General features: G+C 48.1%; 1 protein-coding gene across 4 annotated transcripts; it reads right to left on the bottom strand.

The window, feature by feature from the left end:
- Window positions 1-2381: 2381 nt before the first annotated feature.
- On the bottom strand, window positions 2382-18352 carry SPRY1 (sprouty RTK signaling antagonist 1). 4 transcript variants are annotated; one of them, XM_059843744.1, is made up of 3 exons: window positions 18189-18352; window positions 11645-12522; window positions 2382-4694 (listed from the first exon to the last, which is right to left on the bottom strand). In XM_059843744.1, exon 3 carries the CDS (start codon window positions 4637-4639, stop codon window positions 3677-3679), a length of 963 nt encoding a protein of 320 aa, XP_059699727.1. In that variant the 5' UTR covers window positions 4640-4694; window positions 11645-12522; window positions 18189-18352; the 3' UTR covers window positions 2382-3676. The 4 variants fall into 4 exon arrangements, with proteins under 4 accessions (XP_059699727.1, XP_059699729.1, XP_059699726.1 ...); XM_059843746.1 differs by lacking the exons at window positions 11645-12522; window positions 18189-18352 and adding an exon at window positions 8574-8727; XM_059843743.1 differs by lacking the exons at window positions 11645-12522; window positions 18189-18352 and adding an exon at window positions 7443-7576.
- Window positions 18353-19943: the final 1591 nt, after the last annotated feature.

Genomic DNA, 19943 nt, shown 5'->3' with positions numbered 1-19943 from the left:
CTTCACTTCCTCCAGCCATCAGCTTGCTCCCTTCTCTTTCAGCTGGAAAGACATTCGTGTGCTTTTACCCAACCCTGCGTGGTTCTACACCACAAAACCCAACTGCCTGAAGGAATCCCCAGTCACTTCCATGGCACAGGGGCAATGACCTTGTGTTCCAAAGCAGGCAGGAGCAAGCTCAGATGTATTTGTGTCACAGCTGAGACAGCCACGACACACAGAGTATCACCAGACCATTTCAGACAGCTTTAGGCATTCTCCCATACACAGTAATACCTTACCTCATCAGAAGGCTTCTGGTGTCTGCCCCTACAGAGTAAAATCCTGCCACTTCAGAAGGCTGCAAGAATCTCCTATCTCATTCTTTAGCCCAACTTTTTATCCCCTCCTGTTGATGCACTGCACCTGTGTGCCCTCTGTTCCCTTGGGTGATTGGGCAGTGCCCTGGGCACTCGTTACCTTTAACAGCACTCACCTGTCCTGCACACCTGTAGCCAATTAGGGGTGAGGCTCAGCTGCAGCCCCTCTCCCAATTACCACAGTGTACCCACATATTTGTATGTTAAATACAAAACCATACAGCATCAAGACAAAACACCTTATTCTTATTTTTCTAACACTGTCTGCTCTACCTGGCAATGAGTAAACCATGTAAGACCTGCAAGGAACTGTTTTCTTCTCTTTGGTGTGTAGGTCCAAGTCAAATTTTTTCTCCAGAAGCACTGCAACCTCAAGTCATTCCCAAAATCTGGTTAGTAAAGGCAGCATTAGTATGACTACGGAGAGCATAGCTGTTGTTTTTAAAAAGAGATCTGAACCAGTGTCACAAGATACCTCCTGATGGAAGACAAACATTAAAGGATGGAGAACACGTGGGTCCTCTGCGATTTCTTCTCTTCTGCTAGGAACCAACCCAAACCCCCAGATAAATCAGTCACCTGGCTGGAAAAAAGAGACAGATGTACAGAGGGCAGCGTTTTCCTTGGAGCAAAGGCCCTGAGCAGGGAGCTGGCTGTGGTGCAGCAGTGGAGGCAGCTGGCTCCGTGTTCCCGGGTGTCAGCACTCAGTTACCAGTGGGCATCTCTGGCCAGCGCCGGACAAGGCCCCCATTGTGTCCGCGGGGCCGCCTGCAGCTGTCGCTCTTCGAGACGCGTGGTGACAGCGGAGTGCGAGTCCCTGCTCCTCAGGAACCTTCCTGCCTTGGATTCCTCTCGGGAAATCTTGGAAAGCAGCATCTGTGTGCATCCGGTGCTGCCCCCCAGGCTGCCACTTCTGTCACACAGAGGAGCAGCACCACCCACACCCTGCAGAGCATTCCTAGATGTACTCAGGTGATGATTTCTCTTTGTACCTCTCAGGGGTCATCTGTGCTGTTAAATAAAAAGCAGCTTCTCAGTCAGCTCCGATGGAATTAACTACAAAAAGCTGAGCTTATTCAAATCATCACCATGCTGGGAGTCATAGCAGCTTGAATATGGTAATTCAAAGCAGCAGGACTTCAAAAAAGAGCAAGATATGACACATTTATCAAGTCACTGCTCTATTCTGAAGTGGAGCTTCTCTAGAACCACTTACTCTGAACACCATGTGAAATTGCATCCATTTAAAACTTTTAAAGTTCAGGAGAATTGTGATGTAACCTTGACCCACACAGAAAAAGAATGAGGTCTCTCCATTCACTCTTAATGAAAAGCTTTTTCTGTTGAATGTGTGTTAAATGGCCACAAGTAGCTGTGACACTTAGGTCACCCTTAAGAGCCTTTAATTTAAAGACAGAAGACTCCTCTGACATTGGAAAACGTATGGGAAAAGAACCAAATAAGTCATAGACATAGGCCCAAACACACACACATTCCCAGATTTCAAAGCTACCAAACTGCAGCAACACAATCACCATTTTTCATCCTGGCTCCAAGCTTTTTATTTAGAATCGAGGTGGGGGGATTAATTTCTTCAGCTGCTGCACAATTTAACCAGCCAGGAAGTTCTATATAGGAAAATTTTAAATGTCTTTGCATGTTAATGTGGTATTCCTTAAAAAAAAAAACCAACAAACCAAACACCAAAAGAGAAACCAACTTGGAAGTTGTGGTTTCCTCCTCCACAAATGTATTTCCAAATGCTTTGGTAAATAAATAGAGCCTCCATTTCTTGGCACTGTTAAGCACAACACAGATTCAATTGTATTAAACATCCCTTATTTGATATATAGTTGGCTTAAACTTAAAATTAGGTAAACTAAACTACAGCACAGACTAGTGGCTTTGAAGTATCAATAGGAGGTTATTTGCCACCTGACAGACCTGAAGGAGGAGGAACAGCCCAGCAATACACACAGGTAGCTCACAACCTGTCGTTGTAACAAAAGAACTCCAGAGGCATTTTCATTAATTAATATATTTTCTGCATTATAGTTAACATATGTACTTTCTTCGTGTCATCCTTATTTCGTTAAGTATTGATATTTTGTTATATTCAGACATGAGTACATTTTCGAAGTCTTTTGCAATAAATATCATAAAATAATAGAGATTCACATAATAAATATTCTTTACAATAAAAAAAGTTTTAACAGACTTTTGTCTTAAAAATAGTTGGGATTCAACTTTGTGTTTTATACATAAAATATACAAAAAAGGACCACAATTTGTGGCTAAGGCAATAAAACAGGGACAGAATAAAATTATAAAGTACAGAGCAGAGCTAAACTCACTAAGCCAAAGGATCACAAGAGACTTGAAGGATTCAAGAACATTTAGGTGACTCAATGACACCTGAAGGCTGTTTGGATATATGAACACCACCAATTTTAATATCAACTGCTACTGATAGACTATAAAAACTGGATTAGGAGGGTAGAGTAAGCAATATCCTTCAAAGACTGGACAGCAGAAGAAACAAATGAGTATGTTGCAGCCACAATGTCTCCAATGTGAAGATCTACGTAGTGTAGCAAAAACTGAAGTTACATTGAAAATGTAAAAAAAAAAAAACCAAAACAAAACAAAAAAAAAACTGGGCAATTCTCAGGTCTGAGAATGTTCCAAAAGTTAAGAGAAAAAGAGAGGGGAGGGAAAAAAAAAAGATGCAAAAAGAAGCAGGCTGCTTATAGAAGAGTCAGGCCTTTCATTTGGTGAAGCCTTTATTTTACATCCCTCTCCAGAAAGAACTCACACAAAAAATTATTTCACAATCCAGCTCACTCAGGAAAGTTATTCTTCCTTGGCACCCAGGAGGTTAAGGAGAAAAAAAAAAAACATAACTTGCTGAGAACAAAAAAGAAAAAACCATCTTTGGGAAGATATTCACAGAGCAAGAAGCTTCAAGAGCCCAGTGAGCCCTCACTGTCTCTTTCAGGAGTGGTTCAGTTACAAACTCAAAGACCCTGCCCAAGGGAGTGGCAGGTGCAGATCCCAGGTCCACACTTACCAAAGAGCAGCAGCGACTGCGTGAAACGCTCCACACTCAGCCAAGTCAGCAGGAGGAGGAGAGCAAAGATGCAAGGGGAAGAGCTCATGTGTTTGGAGTTGGGCAGACAGAAAGGAAAGGAAAGCAACAGTCCTCCCAAAATGGGAGAGGAGGGGGGGAAGAAGAAAAGATGGGAGGAGAGAAAAAAAAAAAAATCAGCTACAACCTGAAAAACTGAAGTTGGAGGAAGTAAACCTCCCTCCCAAAATCATGAGGGCTTGCCCTGACCTCGGGAGGGGCAGCTCTCCAGTTTACAATAGACCGTGTTGGAGTTCTTGCACCGGCACCCCGGACGATTGACGCGGTCGTAGCACCCCCGGCAGAGTTTTAGGCATCCTTTGGCTGGAGGGTAGCAGAGCAAGCAAGGCAGGAACAAGGACATGGCTCCCATGCACAGGTACCTAGAACAGCAGTGTGACTGGGAGCAGGAGCAGGGATTATCCGCGTACGAGTCCCCTTCATCGTCGTTGGAACAGTGGTAGAAGATGCCTTTGACCAGGCACATGCAGGTGCCGTACTCCACCATGCTCTCGGCCGAGCACAGGCACTGCCGGTTGCAGGCCAGGCAGGAGGGCAGGGCCCGCGGCGCCGTGCACTCCCCGCACTTGCACTTCCCGCAGCGCTCGCAGATGAACTTGTGCTGCGTCAAGTCCTCTTTCAAAGGCCCCTTCAGATCGTCCACGATCAGCGCCGACTGCTTGGGCTGCGCCCGGATCGTCCGCTCGGATCTGTGGCCGGAGCCCGGCCGGGAGGGCGGCGAGCGCCCCAGCAGCCCTTGCTCCGAGGAGGCGCTGCTGTTGCTGCCGGAGCTGGCCGCGCTGCCCGTGCTGGTGGATCGGCTCAGGACGGGAGCCCTGGCGTTATGCTGATGGGCCGCGTGCCCCGCGTGGCCGGGCCTGTGCTCGTAGTTATTATTCACATTAATCGGTATAATCTCGTGAGTCCTCTCATGCTTCTCCTGCCTCGGCGCCGTCCGCGGGGCCGACTTCTTCACCACCGACGGCCCCTCGGTGTATTCGTTGCTGCCCCTGATGGCCTTGATCTGGTCCAGTGACAAGATGGTCGCGGGCTGGCCGTCCCTGTCATAGTCCAAGCGCTGCCGGCTGTCCAGGGAGGGCTGCTGAATCACCACCAGGGAGCCGCCGCTGCCGTGCTGACTTTGGGGCTCCATCTGTAGTGATCTCTGCTGCTGGCATTCAGCGGGAACCTGGCATGCATCTGAAATCCTGAAATAAGGAAGGAGACAGAAGGTGTAAATAAACACTGCGTGTGTACATATACACACACGAGATCAAGGGCAGCGGAGGGATAAAGCACCGGATACTTTCTGAAAACAGAAATGATCTGGCAAAGCCCAAACTGCCCCAGCCACCTGGTACTGATCACTTTCAGCAGGGGATTACAGCAGTGCTGAGGATCTGGCCAAAGTCCAGTAATGGGGAGAGTCTGGGTATGGCATCACGGATGAGGAATGCAAAGGAGACCCCATGCCATTTAAAAAAAAAAACCTAAAAAAAATAAAAATCCAGTATTAACTTGTATGCTTTCTTGGCAAGCCATGGGAAGTGCCTCTCCCTTGCTACTGAACTCAACATCTGTCTCTAGCAACAGCAATTCCGAACGCCCCCGACGCTGAGCTGGAAACGGCCAAGAACACCACAACGTTCATGTTTCGTATGGCAGAGTGAGGAACGAGCCCAGTTCTCACTCTTCTGCCTGAATCTGCAGCATCAGAAAGCTCCACAGATTTGCTTCCTAGTGCATTTGGAAAGCCTCCCTCTTAAAGTGACGTATGTGCATTACAGAGTCCTGAACGAAGTGCTGTCAAGTGGCCAAGACATTTTCTGTGAGAAAGTAACTCAGCCTACACATCTAATATGCTCCTTTATAAAATTAAAGCAAGGGTGCACACAACCTGTTTTCAAATATTTCCTGACCACAGGCCGGAGTGTGAAAGAAAAGCGGGGTAGAAAACACTTAGATGAACTAGGTGTCAAACAAGAAGTACCTGAGCATTCATGAGAACGTTGAGAGCAGATAAAAACCCCTTCAACAAGAACCTCAAAACACAAACAAAGAACAAATCCATTTTCACAAGACAGATTAAAAGCTTCTCAAATAAACGGAACATCTGCTTGTCTATCTTTTAAATAGTGGGAGAATAGTAGAGATGTTACACATTTCCATCCCTTTCCATCCTACCTAGCTAGAGACACCAAGGTTGCAACACTGAGAAAACTGCAGTGACAGTTCTGCACCTACACAAAAATGTAGCTGAGTATCTACAAGTGCAGCATTTATGCAGGGAACCAAGACAAACTGCTTTTCTTTACTGTCAGCCAGAGGAAAAGTCCCTTTTCACACCCTCTCCCCCCCACCCCCCGGATGTGTTTACCTGAAAGCAGAGAAAGGTGCTATCAGCATTTCAAAACCTCATCCAATAATGCTATCAGAGTGTCTTGCATACCCAAACCCCAGCCAGCATGGAGCTCTTCCCCACTCCAGAGAGTAAAAGGCACCGTGGTGTGGAAGCACAGGAAGAACAAGAAGAGGAAATGTTTCTTCTAGCAGGCAGTCACCATGGGCAGAAAGTGACAGCTTCTGCCACCACACAACATCTTTGTCCTCACCCAGTACTCAAAGATCATATTTTACATCTAACATCACCTGTGTGGGCTTTGTGGTCACCAGATTAAACAGAAAACCAAACATTCTCACTTCTAATTCAGAGAATAGAATCACAGAATGGCTTGGTTGGAAGGGACCTAAAAGACCCTGCAGCCCCTGGCCATGGGCAGGGACACCTTCCACTTGACCAGGTGGCTCAGAGCTCCATCCGACCTGGCCTTGGACACTTCCAGGGATGGGGCATTCACAGTTTTTTCCTCAGTGCCAGTGCCTCACCACCCTCCAGCAAAGAATTTCCTCCTACCCCACACAAGAAGCAGCCTTCTTCACGAGCACTGAATACAAATCCACAACAGACCAAGGGTGAATGAATGCGAAAAGGGAAAGATTTACAGCTGTACCAGCCAGGAGCTGGGCTCCCTAGGGGATGAAAAACAATATCCCCAAGAAAATGCGAAGACATCCAGTGCCATCTTTGGGGGGAAAGCGCAACATCAACGCGGCGCAGACTGACAAGCCCAGCTGCAGACCGGGGCGAGAGTTGAACCAGCCACCTACAGCCCCGCACAGATCGCTCGTAAACTGCTTCCCCCCCCGGACAATGAAATGAAAATGAGTAAAACAAAATAATAAAAAAACGTACGGCGCAGGCGGCGAGAGCCCTCACGGTTCTGCACCCGGGGCTGCGCTCCCTCCCCGCACCTCGGGGGTGGGATCCCGCTTCCCTCCCCTTCTCCACACCCGCTCGGACGCCGCCAGCCCCCCCGTCCCGCCCTGCTCCGCCCCGCTCCCCGCAGCCCCGGGCGGGCGGCGGCGGCGCGGCGCCCTCTGCGCCCCGAGCGGAGCGGAGCGGATCACGGCGCTGACGGAGAGGAAGGAAGAGGAGGGGAAAAGGGGAAGAAAAAAAAGTTATGAATGAAAACATAGGCTTCTTTTTTTTTTTTCCTTCGTTTCCCTCCTTCTCTCTCTTTTCCTCAGGGGAAGGCAGATCGCAGCCCGTCCCTGCCTCGGGAGGGCAGATTACCTGGCGCTTAAAGCGGCAGCGGAGCGGCCACTCAGCCCCGGGGGTTCCCCGCGCTGCGGCTCGGCACCCGCCCCGCCTCAGCCCCGCCGGCCCCCACCTGCAAGGAGGGTTTGGGGGTGTTTTTGACGTTCTGCTCGTTCGCAGCCGGCCACGGTCCCTAGCGAGCCTTCCTGCAGCAGCCCGGTGCCTCCATTCCGGGAGGGGGATGGTGGGAGGGTGGTCGGGGCCGCCCCTCACCGGGCGGGCGCCGCAGCGCCCCGCGGCACCTGCTCGCTGCGGCAGCGCCGGCCCCGGTGTGAGCGCACGGCGGGCCCCAACTTACTGATGTGCGGGGAGCCACCGGGAACGGCAAATCCAGCGGGCGGGGGGCGGCGGGGCCTCGGCTCCTCGCTCTCCCGGCCCCTAAGGCGGGGAAGGCCGCCGGGCTGCGCTCCTCGTCCCCGCACAGCCCTCCCTCGCCGATCTCCACGTCCTACTGAGCCAGCGGAGAAAAGCCCCGCTCTCCTGCCCACCGCAGCTCCCCTCTCCCGGGGGTCAGCATGCAGCGGCCCCGGCCGCCCGTGGAAGCGGCGCTCTCCTTCGGCCGCAGCTTTCTCGGTTCGGAGGCGACGCGGAGCAAATCCAGCCCTTCCTGCAAAGCGGAGTATCTGGATCGAGCCTCAGGCGGCTGCAGGCTGCGGCAGGCAGCGGGGCTTGTTGCGATGCAGGTCTCCGAGAAGAGGCGGCGGGTGCGCGGCTCCTACTCCGGCTGTTTGTTATTTCCCTTTACGATCGCAGAGTGCAGCGCTGCGGTCCAGCTCCGGCGCTCGGCTTCACCGCATGGTCCTTGCCGCAAGTCCCGTCTGGCAAAGTGCAACCAAAACCTCTGGTGCGAAAGACTGGGTTGGGTTTTTTCTTTTTCGTTTTGATTTTTTATTTTCTTTTTAAAGCGATCAAGAAGCGGGTCTGGCTCTCCAGGCAGAGCTCAGCGAACTGCGAACGAAGCCAGAGACAGCGCAATGCAATGGCCCTGCGAACTGAGCTCCCCGCACACAGCCATGTGCTGGCTGTCGCTGCCGGGGGCCGAGTGACAGGCTCGGGGCAGGGGCAGGACCCGGCGAGGAGAGGCGACCCCGCACGCCGCAGTCTGGCACCGAGGTCTCCGCAGGCTCGAGAGGGTCGCGCAAAGCTCCGACACGCCGGAGACCCCGCGTCGGGCGGGACGGGCGAGTACCGACCCGGAGCTTCTCTGTGAGCAGCGAATCGCGCCCAGCTCAGCGCTGCCGGCCCGGGGAGCCGAGCCCCGGCTCTCCCGCCCGGTGCCCCGCGGAGCAGCAAGCGCGGTTCGCCCGCACCTCCCGCACGCCTCGCAGCGCGGCCGCCCCCAGCGCGGCGCGGGGCGCCCCGGCCGCCCGCCCGCACCTGACCCGGCGGGAGGTGGGTGCGCGGCGCGGCGAGCGCCGCCCGGGCTTACCTAGGGCCGGGGTGAGCGCCCGCCTCCCGCGGCACATTGGCGGCGCGGATCCAGCCCGGGCAGTGCCGGCAGCCGCTCCGCGCTGCCCCGCCGCCGTTCCGGAGTGAGTCGGGCCGCGCCTCGCCGCCTTTCAGCGCGCAGCCCCCGCCCGCCGCCGGCCGCGCCCCCCTGATGTCAGTGTGCCTCCGAAATCCCGGCGTGGATTCCCCGCCCTCCCGCCGGGAGCCGCTCCCGCGCGGGCACCGCCACTCCCGCGGGCCGCCAGGGAAGGAATGAGGGAGGGAATGAAGGAGGGAAGGAGGGTGGACCTGCCCCTCTCCGGCCCCGGCCCCGCGCTGTCCCGCAGCCGCGGCGCTTCCCGGCCCCGAGGCCCCGCCGGCAGAGGGAGCGCCCCGGAGGCTCGGCCCGGCGGAGCTCGGGGCTGCCCGGTCTGCACACGCTGCCCCCCGCCTGCGCTCGGCCGGGCGGGCAGAGCTCAAGGAGCTGCCGCAGCACCGCCGGGCACTGGGCTCTGCTGAAGGGCTGAAGTTCTGCCACGCTCCTCTGGCAGCGTTACAGAGATTCCTGTCAGTGTTTTACCGTCAGCGCCCTTCAAGCCAGGTGGAACAGCCCTTCGTTTATATTCGCAAGATATTTTCTGCTTCTTGCAGACTATTACAGCGGCAGCTGAGGACCCGAGAAGAGCATTCCCTCTTGTCATCCTGCCATGAGATAGGAAGCAGCTCTTCCCACCGTTTTACGGCTGATACTGCAGCACCAGAGATGATATGGCTGATCGACCCAGCTGTGTCTCTCCCACCTTTCCAGCCCTGCCTCGGCAAGGTCCCATCCAAAGCTCACCACTGCATCTCTGCCATGGTGCCAAAGAGATACAGGGATGCTTTCGAAGCCAGTCGTTTTATGGCCAGAGATGCAGTGGCATATGATTTTTGGGGGTTTGGTTTGGTTTTCCTCATTGAGCGGAGTATTTAAACAGGCCACCAAAAGAATATGAGAAAGTGATGTAAAGCACATCCAAATTCTGAAAATTGTTTCATAACAACATGTAAAGTATTGGAAGAGTTGAGACTTCCAGTACTTGGCTAAACACCACTCAGCCTTAAGTTTATGTGAAACACACTAACAATCTCTTTCATAAAAAAAAACATTCTCCCACCTTTTGCCCCAGAGAAAAGAGGCAATGTGCTAAGGATATGTGGAGCTGCTTAGCAGGAACATATATCCAAAAGCAAACAGTTCCTACAAACAGGATTGTGCCACGATGGTAGTACTCGGTGACAGTCTGTGCACCCAGCTCACACTCGTGGATATGGCACAGTTGTTTTCCATTAAACTTCACTAAGTTTGGAAAGAAATCACCTAAACTGCATTTTTAAAATTTCCATCATTATGCACAACCTTTACCTGAACCACCTATCACTCTATTAAATAAAATTTGCATTCATTAGAGGTTCTACACCCAATACTAGAATATAGTACTAGTGGTAGTAAGACTCCTAATACTTCTGAGTTTGTAATTAAAGATTGCTGATCCAGATAAACCATAAATACTGCTCTCCAATGACAGAGGCTCAAAAGACAAACAATGGCATAGAAATCCTTGGTGTGGAAACAGAGTATTCCAGATCAGCATTAATATTGCTGTGGGATTTAGAAAGTGTGGTTGTTCACCAAAAGCATTCTCAGGCACACCTTGAGCACAAAGCACAAAACCATTTTCAGTGATCCATCTGAAGACTTTGGAACCTATAAAGAGTTACAAAAACCTATGAAGAGAAAAAAAAAATCCAACTCAAGAACCAAAATTACTAAGAAAATTTAAAAAAAACATCATTCCTGCAGAGTAGTCTTAGTGGTGCGAGTTCATCTTGGAGCCTTTGGAAGTAGCAGGGCTCTGTTCTCACAGAAGTCCATATACATTTTTCCTAGGACACGACCATAAAAACACCTCAACATCTCTCCTTTCACATCTCTAAAGCCAGTACCACCTTAAAAAACCTATGCCAAGTGTAAGAGCTTGATTTTAGAAACATAATACCAGGCTTAAATGGGTCAGTCAAATAACCAAGAGTACTGGCAGGTGTTCACTATCACCTGGCACCTGAATTAATACTTCACTGAAAGAAGGGAAAACCCTCCAGCGATATCCAATGGCTCTCCACAGGCTCAAGCAAACATTCCTGTACCTCACAGAAGTCCATCTCACTAGATTATTCCTGGAAATTATAGCAGTGAGAAGTTCTGATTAGAAAAAGGAGAGCTACATTCTGGAGAATGAACTGGCACCTATGGCTGCATGGCCTTAATTTGAGGATTGATGCACAGGCAGGAATCTGATGCCACCAAGTATTTTCTATCCCCAAACCATCATCTAGAGGTGGCTCAGCTGACACCAAGTCAATAGAGACCAGCCCTCTATGCCTGAAGGAAATCCTTCAGAAAAACCTGCTAGAATGGGGTTCAAGAGACTGAATGATGGCCAAGAGCAGTGATCCAATCCCTGCTTCCACTTTCACTTTGAGGATCAGGTACTGGAGATAATCCCCAGCTACTGCAGTCAGATGCTACTTCTCCCTCATGGCAGCCTGAGTGCCAGAAGGTGCATTGGACAGAACAAAAGCACAATCCATCCTTAGCTTTTTGTTTGGTTTTCTTCCTAATCCACACCTAGAAGCAACTTTTATCTCTAGGTGACTTAAATGACCTTTGTAAAGATGCACTGGATAAACTGTGATCCTCCCACTATCAGTAACAACTATTTCCATGGTACATCCCACCTGGGAATATTATTCTATTTCTCCCTAAGCAGCATCTCTTAGCCCTTGCTAAGGCACAAAACCCAGTCCAGAAGGAAGACACACACTCAGCCCCAGTCACAAAGCCAACATGGCTTTGAGGAGACTCTGCAGGGGAAGTGTTTCCCTTTATGCATGTTACTTGTGACTTCATAACCAATCTTCACAGCTCCAACAACATTTCTAAGGTTACAGAGGAATTCAAAGGCAACTAAACATCCCCCTCCATTACCATTTATAACAAAATTATGAACCAAATTGTTGTGCCAGTCTTACCTGTAGCATGTGTAGGTCAAGTACTTCCCTCACCAGTGATGATCTTGCAGAGGTGGCATCAGGAGAACTGACTGGAACCTGCAGCTCCCCAAAGCTTTCTGTGTCAGCAACTTTGACTTTATGTCAGGTGGAACTTTGCAGTTGTCAGTGCTTGAACAGTCTCAGAAACTCTGAATGCTTGTTGGGACAAGACCAGCATAACTAATTTTTTAACAAACCACTAGGCCTATATATACTACAAGGCAAGAGGAAATGGTCTCAAGTTGTGCCAGTGGAGATTTAGATTGGGGAACAGGAAAAATTTCTTCACTGAAGGCACTGGAACAGGCTGCCCAGGGAGCTGGCTGAGTCACCCGCCCTGGAGGGATTTAAAAGATATGCAGATGTGGCACTTAGGGACTAGTCTAGTGGTGACGCTGGGCTGATGGCTTGACTCAATGACCTTGAAGATTTTTTTCCAACCTAAATGATTCCATGATTTAAAAACTCTCCAACAAACCAACAAAAGCTATGGAACACTGCTGTAATAACAAGTGCTGTGGGGCAGTTTCTCAGCAGCTCTCATGAAATCTTGCTGGCCCTGGCTTGAGCTGGTGCATGAGACAAACAGAGCTGCTCCCAAGAGCCAAACACCACGGGTGCCGTGGTGAAGGCATACCCTGACACGTACAGTGAATCACTTCAGCGTAAGGAAGAGAAAGCGAAGGCTGATGTGGCAGCGTTTCCCATCACACTTTCTACCAGACAGGTTGACCTTTATCTGAGATCAAAGGCACGGGTGGCTGGGGATTTCTTCAGCTCCTGTGCAGGGGCTGTTCTCAAAGCTCTCTGAAGACGCGCAGCCCGTGCGCCGCTGCCTCTTGCCGTCACTGCTCGGGCTGGGGAAAGGCACACAGGAAATCCTCAGTTACAAATAGAACCTGTAGTTTTCACTTCAGGAGATAACATCAGTTTTTCTTAGAGGCAGAGGAGACAGTAAAAGGCAGCAGCCAGGCAAACCTCCAAGAACAAAGGGACGAACCTCGACGTGAACCTGCCTCGTGAACATTTGAATATGGAATCAAAGCACGGGGGAAACGCTGCAGAGAGAGGGGTTTAGTCTGTGCCCAAATTAAACAGGAAGAAAATGCCAAGGTTTGTAAAATAGGCTGAGAGTCTGAGAACACACTTTCCCTTCCCCATCTCCTGCACTGTATCAAAGAAACCAGTTATTTTCCTTGGGTAACCACAGGCAAAACTTCACTCTCCTAAGGGTAGGCCACAGCAAGTCTCTTCATTTTCCACCACTCCTTTGACATACAGGCGACTTGGTACCTCTACACCTCGCCTTCAGGTACCCATAGTTACTAATCAGTTCTGATCAAGTTTAATCTTCCTTGGGACAGCTGCCTCTCTAGCCTTCACGTGTAGCTGCTACATGGGTTACCTGCATGTGCACAAGATATTCTAAGCTACTGATCATATCTTCCTTACTTTGTATTAATTGTTAACCATTTTAGCTAATATGAATTCATCTTCATCTGTATAAACAGCTTTGTGACAAAGTAAAATTGTCATTATTACTGAAAATCAGTAATAACTTATTCTCATCTACCATAAATTATCTGCAAGTCCTTGTCTCCTGTCCCAGCGCTGAGCAAACTGCCTTTTCCATTGCACTGAGACACAATTCCTTGCACAGGCATAAACCGTTCCCATTTCTGCTGGAGAAGTGGCCTCTCCCCAGGAGTGGGCTGCTTTACTGGGGGAAGAGGAGAAGCTCTCTGCTAATTTAAATACATGGCCCTGTGCATGTTTTTATTATCTAAGCACTTGTGGCGACTGGGGTGTTAGCACAGCTCCAGGAATGCCTCCTGTTTACCAGGTTGTGCAATCCGTCACTGTCAGCTGAAGGAGGTCTCAGGAGCAGCGTTTCTAATTTGATTTGAAAATATACATGGAAACCTGAGCCTGCTTTTAGCAAGAATGATGGGGTTGGCCTAATGAACACAATCTCTCTTGTCGCTCTCGAGAACAGTGTGTCAACAACCAAAGTTTAGGTTCCCTCCGTGGCTGCAGCAGCTTCTGTGGGGAAGCAGTAGCCTCACGTCTGTGTCATGTTCTTGGTTCTGCTTTACCACTGAAAGGCATTTCAGGGAGATTTTAACAGGCAAATGCAAACAGGGAGAAAGTTCTTCCATGGATCTCTTGAAGAGAAGTTTGCAATGGGCAATTTTTTTTCATGGCAACTTCTTCTTCTGAGCCTTCATACATTGTATGGTACCAAATGGTGCTAAGGAAGTGTGTATCTAGAGAGCCAGTTCTCAGCTCAGAAGCTGTCACTGCTTTCCCACCAGAAACCGACTACAGGAAAAGGAACGTGTCACAGGAGCCACACAGATTTCTGGCCACAGCATCATTCACTTCAATATTTACAGATTTTAACTTCTCAGGGAAAAAAAACAAATAAACAGCCCCCCATCTTTCTTTTACTCTTCTATTGCTGAAATCTCTTGCCACAAATCTACAAGACTACAGTGATGTCACTTTCCCACATCCCAACAAGAGAATGATAAAATATAATTTGCTATTAACCTCTATTTTTTCATCCTTTTCCCATTTTCTGAGTCTTATTTCTCTGACAGATTCTGCACTTGGCAATTCAAGTATAAAGTGCCAAGACACCCCCTGCATGTTTGATGTGGTTTGTTGTACTCTAGAAGAGCTTGCCAGGCACATCATGGAATTCTGCTCTGCAGTGACAACGACCTGCCAAGGAACATTCAGTGTCAAGGGCCGGATTCTGTTCTTGGGGAAATCAAAGTAAACCTTGGTTCCCTTTGAGATTGAGGAAGTCAGGGGATTTTGGTATTTTGGAGACAGTGTAAAAAATAATATCCATCAAGAGCCTATGGGTTGAAAAGGTCAGATTTCTTCCACCAAAAAGGACTGGGAAAACCCTTGACAGTGAGGAACAGAGAACACACGCGTCCCTGCACATACTGTCACGTTGTTGATGAAAACCCCCCTCATTTCCATTGGGGTGGGAGACAGGCTGCTCTAGTTCCACACAAGCCATGGAGAAAGCTTGCACTGCCTCTCCTGCTGGCTCCCACCCAGGAGGACGTGTACAGACACACACTTAACACAGGGAGGTTGTGACACCAGAAACTCTGTGTTTGTGTGCGTTGGGGGGGTGGTCCCTCTTTTAGATTCCCTCCATGACTCTCTATTTTGAAACCACTCCTGTGATTCTTGTTTCTTTCCCTGATCAATTAAACACGCCGTCCTTGAGAAGCCAAAGAATTTCCATCTACAAAGATCACATCTATTACTGACACATACCCTGTTCAAAGTATCTCAAAGCCTAGTCAGGATCTGTCTCTATTGCCTCCAAGTTCAGTAGTTTTGAAATCCATGCAGAAAATATAATTTCCTCCAAAATTAGCCAGCCCACTAGCCTTCCAAAACACTGCAGTGATGCTGCTGCAAGGTGAGATTTCTTGGAGCAGCACTGTAATACCACAGCATTCCCAAGGGAGGGATTGCACTGTTGCCTACAGCAATCTTTCCATAGATTTTCAGCAGTATAATCCAACCTAAAAGAAGCATCTGAATAAAGATAAGAATGACAACTGTGTCCAGTTGAAAAACAGAAAACACACACTTTGTATTAGCTTAGAACTGTGGACATCATTGCCTGGCTGAACTCAGTGCTTGCAGCAATTCCCTGTTTATTAAACAAAAGGAAAAAAAAAAATCCCTGACAACAATTCTTTAGTGGGTTCTAGTCTTTTCTACATAGAAGGCCAGACAGAGACCTCAGAGTATTCAAGAAAGGTCATCTTCAGCACCAGCAGATATTGAGGTCAACTGCTCAGCTATTATTTACATCCATACCTCTCAGAGTAGTGAAATAGCTGTCACCACCTGGCTGGATTTCAGCTCTGCAGAGGGTAGTTATGAAAACCTAAACATCAGTCTGTTAGAACTTACACACCACTCTGTTCTCATAGAAAACCAACATGACTTTTGTAATTCTCCTCCTAATGTCCCACTTCCAGAAAATTCAAACCTTTATGCACCTAAGATCAGTATTCAATATATTTTACCATATTCATTGAGCCTTTGCTGCAGGTACAGGGGGAAAAACAAACAAGCCAACACCACACCTTTCTTTTACACTTTCATGGTTGAAAAGACATGGAAAAGATCTCTCACCACAAGTCTACAAGAGCACAGCAGCTCAGCAGTAGCACTACTCGTATTTCATCACACACCAACAGTGTGAAACATGGGAAGCAAATGGAAAACAACATTTTTGGAGCTGGACTGATGTCAAGAATTACCTTTCAAAACCATCTTCAGGTTTTTTTAAAACTTGCCACATGAAAAAACAACAACTTTGAGTCAATTACAAACACTCCTGTAGGTTCATTAGCTCCTGCAGACTTAAATTTTCCAGGGTGCCAATTGCTATAAAGTAAATGTGCTCAGCACTTCTTAGGACGACACAGTAAGAATAATTTGCTCAGAGTTCTTTCTAAGGCAGGAAGGGACAATTCCTACTGTCAGACCTCTCTGAGCAAAGAAAAGAGAGATTGAAAGGAGGGATCATGTCAGGAAAACCAAGCTGAGATGCTGAGAACTTCCAAGGCATGCATTTTCTAAATCACATCCCTCTTTCCACACGCTGTTAGGTATTAGGATACCCAAATATATCCTAGTTTGTGTTTATAAAGACTCAATGTGAGAGATGTAGTAAATGTGGAATTATTCCTTGTCTGCTCCTTGAAGAACAGCTAAACCAGCTTACTGTTCCTGTTAAAGATAGCTTAGACAGCAGACAGTTGGTCCATCAGCTCTGTTTTAAACGTAGGTTTCAGACTAAAATTTAGAAAGCCTGGAAAAAATTTTTTTCAGTGTATTTCATGACAGGATAGCTCAGCCAAAGCCCATGAATGTAACTGCATTACTTGTTTGTTTGGAACTTGCCATGTTCCAAATCACCTCCACATCATCAATATTTTCAGTGCCAGCAGCTGCTCTGCTGATTTGTGCAGAGGAAAACAATCCTTCCTGGCAGGGAATGGGAATGAAGCAGCACAACAGCACCTCTGTTAAGAGAGATGACTTCCAAAAGTGTCACAAGAAGAACTGACTGGGACAGTAGTTCCAGGGAAGGAGGAAGGTGGAAAGGACAGAAGCTGACAAGAGCTCAGCAGGAATAGATCGATACAGTCAGACTGATGTTTTGTCAGAAAGGTGTAAAAAACTTCTTTCACATTTCACAAGGGGATTTATCATTATGATTCCTCTGTTTTCAGCAGCTTTCCCCCTGTATCCAAACACCATGCCTGAATGCACTTTGTTCCAAGCTATTCTCTGCTGGGAGGTAAGTGAACACCATCTATGCTGAGACAGGCAGTGACTGAGCTCCTGGAAAACAAACAGCCCTGTGGCATAGCCCGTATCTTATTCTATCCATTACTTATTAGCAGTGATTAAATTAATTGCTGTATCTGTAAGCAACTAAGAGAGGTTGACAGCACCTGTGCTGAGGGGGTTGCATGGTGGGAAAGGCCCAGGAAGGAGCAAACCCCTCTGTGTCCCTGCTCCGAATGCACCCTTGTAGAAAGGCTTTGGCCAGGCTACATTCTGTTCTTACTTTGTGTTTCTCTGTTTCCCCACCCTACTTCACACAAATTCTTACAAAGGTTATGTACAGACTTGTACAAAATGGAGACTGACACTGGCTCTTGGAGGGTTTCCCAGAGCAAGTTTAACAGAGATTATATAATACATTACATCTCTGTTGGTTGGTTGGGTTTTTTTTATTTTTAATATAGATGTTATTACACTACCAGTTTGTCCTTCCTAGCTTAACCCTCCAACCACCCTTTCAAAACAGTTCATTATGTTCTGCAGAGATTAAAAACCTGAGGTTATGATGTGAGTTTTGTTTCCAGCCCTCACTTAAGACAGAACAAGTGTGTTACAACTGGAGGGGCTCAGCAAGTCACAACCATTATTTTCCTTCCACCCACACTCTACTATCAAAGTCACGAGGGGGGGTCCTTGACTGATGGAACAGTGGAATTTTCGAGCTCACACACAACTTTACTTCTATATCCTATTTTTAAATCAGAAGTCTCAAAGTAGTCTGCTCAACTTCTGTGGCTATGACCCTTCCTCCCAAGACAATCCAGCAGGATAAATCCAGCTTAAAATCACAGGGCACTTATTAACGATATTGAGCATTCTCAAAAAAATCAGGCTAAGTCACATCCCAACAGAACTGACTGCAAGATATAAAGCCCACCTTTGTGCAAAGCTGTCTCCAAGATGCTCTTCCCTCTTATTGCTGCTGTAGGTTTCCCTTCTCCATCTCATTGTTTTTCTTGTGGAGTTCAGAAATCTCCACTTCTCATATTTTTATTCCCCCAACTTTTCCTCTTCTCATTGAGAAAAGGGGAAGAATTCCCCTCCTCTCTCTTGATACCATTACTGGACCCTAAATTTCTCAAAAAATCACAAGAGGAAGATAGGAAGATCTGTGTCTTACCTTTTTTGGTTCTGAAGTAATCTCTGCCACTTTCTATGCACCTCAAGTGTCTGAAAGAGTCAAGCTCCAGAAACACACCTGCTGCTCCAGTGCTGATGGGGTTAATGAAATCAAAGCCAGACTCCACTTTGTGCTTAGCAGTGAGACACTTCCTACCACAGGCTAGGGTGACTGCAGCCTTCCTTCAGCTCACCTAAATCATCATCAAAATAACACAAATCAGCCCCTACTCTGATTGGAATCGGTATTCCCACTTTCTGTCTCCTTCCAACTCCATCAACCCCCACACATTTCCACAAAAATCAGTCAGTGATGAATTCCAGGGTAACTTTTCTAATTCACATGTTTATTTTCAAGCATTTTTTCCATCTATCCCCTCTCCCAGCCTCCCCTCGCTGTCCTTAATCAGCAAGGGCTTCATGTGCTCCAAAGCCAGCTCTTACCTCCTCACCCAGCAGACAAAGTGATCCCAAAATTCAGCTCCCCAACAGCCAAGTAGGTAAAGAACAGCTCTCCCAACATCTTCTCTTAAAGTCTCCCCAGCCAGCCACTGCAGGAAGGGGCCTAACAAAGCTGTATGCAGCCAATTGTGTTATCAGGGCACTTGGCACTACCAGCTGATCCTTGATTACTATTCATCCCTCGGGAAAATAAAACACCCCTTTGTAGTAAAAGTGTAACCGGTTACTATGAGGCATTACACATTAACAAAAGCAGCTTTTTACCAAAATCACAGATGATGAAAGCCTGGAAGTGGAATCAGACCAAGGTAACTGGTTGTTTCTGAATGTTTCAGATAGAAAGCTGACAGTTTAACCAAGATTTTCACAGTGCTAAGAAGAAAGCGGTGGGCGAGTTGTGTCACGTATTTGTACATAGAGTCATAGTGGGTTGTGTAAAGCAAATTTTAAGGATAAAATTGTAGCAACCTCTGTGGTGTAGCATCCTACATATGCTACTGCCTGCACTGCAGCAACCTCAGTTTTCACAGGGTCTTGAATATTTTCAACAGCTCTTTTCATTATTTTTGTGCTTTTCCTGAAATCCACAGACACTTTCGATACACTTTCAGATTATCCTTTTTTTTTAACCTAAGAGTACAAATCATTAAAGAGCACAGCTATCTGAAAGGCAGACTTTTCACTAGGCAGAAGGCTTGGTGGAATAATCCCTACTTAGGTGGTGAGGAAGCATTCCAGAATATTAAAGGATTTGTTTGTTTGCTAATCTACTTAAGCACCCATAGGCTTTAACACCCACAACTTGTGTGCTTTAGGGATCTCTCATGTCCACGGCCACTCTCACTGCCACAGCTCTGCATTCAAGCTGCAGATTCAGATTGCAAGCTGCTGACGGGACACCTGGAAAGAGCTGCATGGCTTTGGTCCACCCACCCACAAATCCTGCTCCACATTCCTGTATTTTAGGTGCAGTAGCAACGCACAGGTCACTCTGCTTCTCATGTCCTGTGCTCCCGCATCCTAGCCACTCAACTCTGGGACAGGACAGCAATCCAAGCACCAGGAGCCCCCTCACAGGCCCTGCAAAGGAGGCTGTGTGAGCACATTTCACACCCTCAGCTTGGGGAGAGCTCGCTGACAGGGAGGCAGGGTAGCTTTAAAGGCATTAAGTAGAGCAGGCTTGGTCTAAGCAGCTGCCCCTGTGTGAAATCCGAAGCTCTTGCCAGCGGTGTGGAGGAAAGACATGACCTCATTATTCCACAGCCCAGATAATCCGTTCCTGGATAAAGTGAGA

The sequence above is a fragment of the Haemorhous mexicanus genome, chromosome 4, assembly GCF_027477595.1.
Source record: "Haemorhous mexicanus isolate bHaeMex1 chromosome 4, bHaeMex1.pri, whole genome shotgun sequence".
Lineage (NCBI taxonomy): Eukaryota > Metazoa > Chordata > Aves > Passeriformes > Fringillidae > Haemorhous > Haemorhous mexicanus.
This window is presented reverse-complemented; position numbering and strand designations above follow the sequence as displayed.

Bases quoted from the DNA above. Each gene is read 5' to 3' on its own strand.
- SPRY1 (XM_059843744.1), bottom strand. From the start codon at position 4,639: ATGGAGCCCCAAAGTCAGCACGGCAGCGGCGGCTCCCTGGTGGTGATT.